The sequence below is a fragment of the Amblyomma mixtum genome, chromosome 2 (assembly GCF_055824585.1).
Source record: "Amblyomma mixtum isolate Tamu chromosome 2, ASM5582458v1, whole genome shotgun sequence".
Taxonomy (NCBI): Eukaryota; Metazoa; Arthropoda; class Arachnida; order Ixodida; family Ixodidae; genus Amblyomma; species Amblyomma mixtum.
Window position 1 is genome coordinate 17,497,518 of NC_143013.1, and position 4,938 is coordinate 17,502,455.

Consider the following 4,938-nt stretch of genomic DNA (forward strand, 5'->3'; position numbering starts at 1 on the left):
GAGTCCAGTTACCGGCGTCGGTGCGCTGTTCGCAACGCCATAAAATCTGCAACTATAGGCATGATTTCCGCACCGCGAAGCGACCAGTTATCTCACGATCTTTTTACCCCGTGGAACTCCGACCTCCAGAACAGCTCATCTCTGTTCTTTGTGTGCAGCCCATTTGTATTGTTTTCATTGAATCGATCGAATTTCCGGACGCTTCTGCTCAATCTGCAGATTTTTTTCCCCTTGGTGACAAAGAAAAAAAAGTTTTGAGCTGCTAGTAAAAAATAAAACACGCGTTTTTTTGTATCTTTCTTTTTAATAATTCAGCAAGCGCTCATGTCACACATAAGGCTGCTTCCGAGCTCAAAGCAGCAGTCTTCTTTATGTATGTATATATATCGTTAAAATATGCAGTGCGCAGATTTACCCATTTTATATTTTGTTTCTTTTTATTTAGATAGATAGAGGCACTAGCCATGAGGAGCGTGAACGGAGAAATAAGGGCCGAGAAGAAGAAACCGGGGTCTTGAGTGAGAAGGTTGATGTTTCATCGGTCAGCGAAAGAGTATAAAGACTGATGTCAGCAGGGCGCGGTTGAATTAATTACGGCCTTGATAAAAAAAAAATGAACGAAGAAAATTGGAGCCATTGTCTAGCTGTCGAACCCTTTAACACATGTGCGACGCAGCAGTGACTCCTTACAGTGTTAATACGAGCAGCGAGACAGTCGAATCTGTGAACCCGTGTGGTGTTGAGAAGAGCCGTAGGAGTCATCACAAAAATTTACAGGGGCACCTAATTCAATTACGTGTTGGCAGTGCAATAGCGTTAGCAGCTGTTATTCCTTTCCCAGACGTGACGTCACTTCTGCTCTGGTGATGCCACTTCCCTGTAGCCAATGGGAATGCTCCGGTCTGGTCACGTCAGTTCACTCCAGTCGGTGGGCGAATTTTATAACTGACGACGCATTTTGGCACCATGGGACTTCTATTGCACTAAAACCTCGCGTTGCTGTTTCTTGTAAACGTTCGGTTCGGCGAGCGAGTGGCGGTGAATGCTATAGCAGCAGACGGCGCGATGCAAGTGCTTGTTTCGCGCCTTCTGATAGGGAGCAGACGTGAGTGCAGCAGTCAGTCCATATAGCTTATCTTTCGTACTCTACCCATTCGGCAGTTAGCAAGCTTAGCGTTTGCTCGCTTCAGAAACACTAGTGACGTCACCACAGTTCAGCAGGATAGCTAATGAAGGTTAGAAACTAATGACGTCACGAATGCGTTGACTGTCGGCGTTCACGAAAATGCGCACTTGGTGACCTGAACTAAGCAATAAACAAGGTCAGCTATGGTTGAAAAATAAAGTTAGTCATGCACCAATACCGTAAACAATAGATTATTTCAGCGTCGCGCGAGCGTGATAACGCTCACATTTTTCCACTGTCGATGCATAGGCAGTGAATAATCGTGGGGAAGATGACGCAATTTCTCTTCCGCTTTCGTCACGCTCACGTGATGTGCATAGATGTGTGGACGCCGCCATTGACAGTTGCCGGTACTTAGAGCTATTTCAACGTTTCGGTTGTTGGCTTGCTAGACCCTGATGAGAACCCAGAAGATAGCGTACGTGAATAACGATTTTGAAAATGGGCAGGGAGAACCACTCTCCACTCGAAGACTTTTTGGACATTATGGCTGTACATTACTGACATTCGTTGTCTTAATCAGTGACCTGGTTGTCGCAATGAGAATACTGCGCATCATGCAAGCAATTTCAGAAGCACATAAGACCAAAAAATTATTTCTAACTGCACCACTTGAAAATAAGCCTGCTTACGTGACATACCGCACCTACAGAAATGCCGTCCCGCCTACCTGAAGGTGCAAGCCTCGCCCGCAATAAAATACCGCCTATTACCGATAAATCGATTGAGGCAGTGAACGATAGCGGTTCTAGCGTAACACCCCTCGCCAGAAACAATGGACAAGACACCAGAACAACAAGATTACGCCACGAAAAGGAAGGCATCCGCACGCCTCCTACTAAAGATAGCGGTCGACTTTGCGCATCTGACGCGTACGCATCACGTACAAGACAGGATGTGAGCGAGCGAAGGTTCGCCGATGCCCCAGGGTCGACATGTGTGGGATTGCGTTTGCGAGCGAAGCAGATTCATCGTACTCAGGATATCACGCACTGGATGCAAGAACAGCACGGTGCTGTAAACATGCGGAAGTCCGCTGCGGTGTCTGTGCAGATAGCGATATATTGGCGATCGTGTAAGAAGTAGTCGGGTGAAGCCGCCCAAAGACGGGCGAGAAATGCCATCGTCTAATTAGACCCCTCAAAGTGACGCTAGAGTTGGCTGAAGCAAAAGGCAGTGAGTGAAATGAGCTAAGTGCGCTCGCTTTCGGTGCGACTGCGGCGGTGCCCCGAGAAGCGCAACGCTCAGGCTGACAGTTACCTTGTTTCGTGTAAGTATACAGTACATCAGATGTGTGGGGTACCCGTTCAGTTGCCACTACAAGGCGTGATTAAAAGGAACAAGCGTCAGCGGTTGTGTAAAAAATTTATTGAGGAACACTTTGTAAAAAATATGTTCATAAATAGTGAGTGCCTATATAAATTGTTAGAAAGCCGTAGTTAAACGATGACGCAACGCTTGAGCTTCTTGCTCTTGTCTTCGCCCTCCGTAGCTGGCTTTTCGCCTTCCGGCGTCTCCGCAGGTTCCGAAGCCTCGGCAGCTTCGGCGCCCTCCGAAGACGCAGGCTTGTCTCCAGATTCGGATGGCTTGGACTCGTCGGATTTCTTGGGCTCGGCCTCGTCTTTGACGGCGAGCTCCTTCAGCTTGTCGGCGGCCTCGTCCACCGCCGCGGTGGCTTCTGACTTGGCGTCCTCGGCCTTGGCGCTGGCCTCGGACTTTTCGGCATCTGCGGCGGCGCTGGCTTCGGCCTTGGCCTCTGCCGCAGGCTCGGGCTTAGCCTCGTCTTTGGCGGCTGGAGCCGCAGCCGCGGGTTCGGTGCTGGGAGCGGCTTCAGGCTTCGGAGACTCTGCTGCGGCGGGGGGGGGAGCTTGCTGGCTTTCCGGCTTGTCGCTCTGCGCAGATGTGGGAAACACTGGGAATCAGCTGGAAAAATTCGGGATAGGACGGTGGAAAGAGCTGAGCGCAAGCTAAGGCGAAGCTGTGGCAATTCGCGAATCACAGTGATAGCACCGAAAGCATACAGAGAACGAGACGTAGATCTGGTTGAGGTGTGGTACCAGTGATGCGCGACTTTTCGCCACTGGTGCAATCGCTGCCACGCCCCCCTTAACCGGCAGGATCGAAGTTTCGGTGAGAAAAGACAATTGCCGAAATCGGCATGTGACAAGCGCCCTTAACTGTCAGTAGAAGTCCCCGCAGTGTGTACATGACAGCGTACACAGAAAAAAGGTCAATTTCACGGATCTGGAGAGTTAAGATTCGGCTTTGAAATCTTGCTATATCGATAACACGGAAGTAGATTGCACGCAGGCGTCGTCGAAAGCAAAAGCAAGAGCTCAAGGGAACACAATATCGAACTGGAAAATGAAGGCAGTTTCGGGCAACCAACCTGTTTGTCTTGCTCCTTTTCGGTCTTATCAGAAGCAGGAGACGCCTTCGCGGGTTCTGCGGGCTCGGCAGGCTTCGAAAGGTCCACGGGTTTTGCCTCGGCGGCTGCAGCGGGTTCGGCATGCTCCGCTGGCTTGTTTTCGGTCGCTGCCTGTTCCTCGGTGACAGGCGGCAGATCCTGCACGGTCTCCTCGGGCCCGGTAACAGCTTCAGTTGCCATTGCTGCCTGCAAGAGCGAAGGCCGAGTCTGCCGTGAGTGACAACGGATGTGCGTTCCACCGGCACGGATAACACGGAGAAGCAGACACTGCACTTGAGTTGTGCCCACACGAAGGAAGACAAGGACCTGACATCTCTAGAATATTTTGCAAGGCTTTACTTAGACCTTGCGTCGATAACGCGTGGTACCAACGAGAGGCTGCTCTGCAAGTAAACACCCCTGGACTACCCCTACCGACGTAACCTCACAAAGCGGGGCAAATATGGCGCACACACTTCAAAAACCCACCTTTGTGGTTTTTTTGAGTATCCGAGGAAGAAACTGGAGCTTGGGGGCGAAGCAGAGTAGACTCGACTGGCGCCGCGAGCAGATTGACAGCGGATGGGTGAGGGCGGGGTTGTTTTATAGGCTCTTCTGTGGCCGCCGACTGGGCGCTACTGTTCCGCACATGCGTCCATTGACTGCAGCACCGCCCCCACCGGCGGCCGCGCGCTATCGCTGCGGCGTTGGCCGCCGCCGCCGCCGATGCGTCCCCCAGCAGCAGCGATATCCGCGGGCCGCGACGCGCGCCTATCGCCTCGCGATGACACAGTCAACTTGACCCGAAGCGGTGATTGCAAATTGGGCCGAACGACCCCGGCGGTGACGGCCATTTCTCGAATGCAAATGGACAGACGTGCTTTTCACTCGAGAAACACATTTACCAGCGCTGTTGGACGGGGTTTGGTGGGGATTTAGACATATATCTTGGTTGCGGCTTTTCCTCCAACCTTATTTTTGGTTTATTTTTCTTCCTATGGGAGTGCACTTCAAGGGTTTAGACCGATGAAGCTCTACTCCCAGTGTGGAACACGGTCTCTGAACGTCTGTTGCCATAAATAAGGAAATTAATGACGTCTAGCATCCTTTAGTAAAGCGAGCTTTTGGGCAAGTTGGTTACTTTGCTACTTTACTTGCTACTTTACTTGTTACTTTACTTGTTACTTTACTTGTTACTTTACTTGTTACTTTACTTCTTACTTGTTAGTTTACTTGTTACTTTTGTTTCTTCCTTTGTGCTCGTCATTTTTTACGCTGCAGTTATGTGTCTAGCATCCTGTTTCAGTGCAGCCTTCCGGTGAAAATGAAAAGGCACAACGAAACT

General features: G+C 50.5%; 1 protein-coding gene across 1 annotated transcript; it reads right to left on the reverse strand.

Annotated features, from left to right (window-relative positions):
- Positions 1 to 2,537: 2,537 nt before the first annotated feature.
- Positions 2,538 to 4,313, reverse strand: LOC149358550 (uncharacterized). Its single transcript, XM_089568854.1, has 3 exons — positions 4,083 to 4,313; positions 3,576 to 3,800; positions 2,538 to 3,078 (listed from the first exon to the last, which is right to left on the reverse strand). The coding sequence occupies exons 2-3, from the start codon at positions 3,792 to 3,794 to the stop codon at positions 2,626 to 2,628; spliced, it is 672 nt and encodes a 223-aa protein (XP_089424980.1). The 5' UTR covers positions 3,795 to 3,800; positions 4,083 to 4,313; the 3' UTR covers positions 2,538 to 2,625.
- Positions 4,314 to 4,938: the final 625 nt, after the last annotated feature.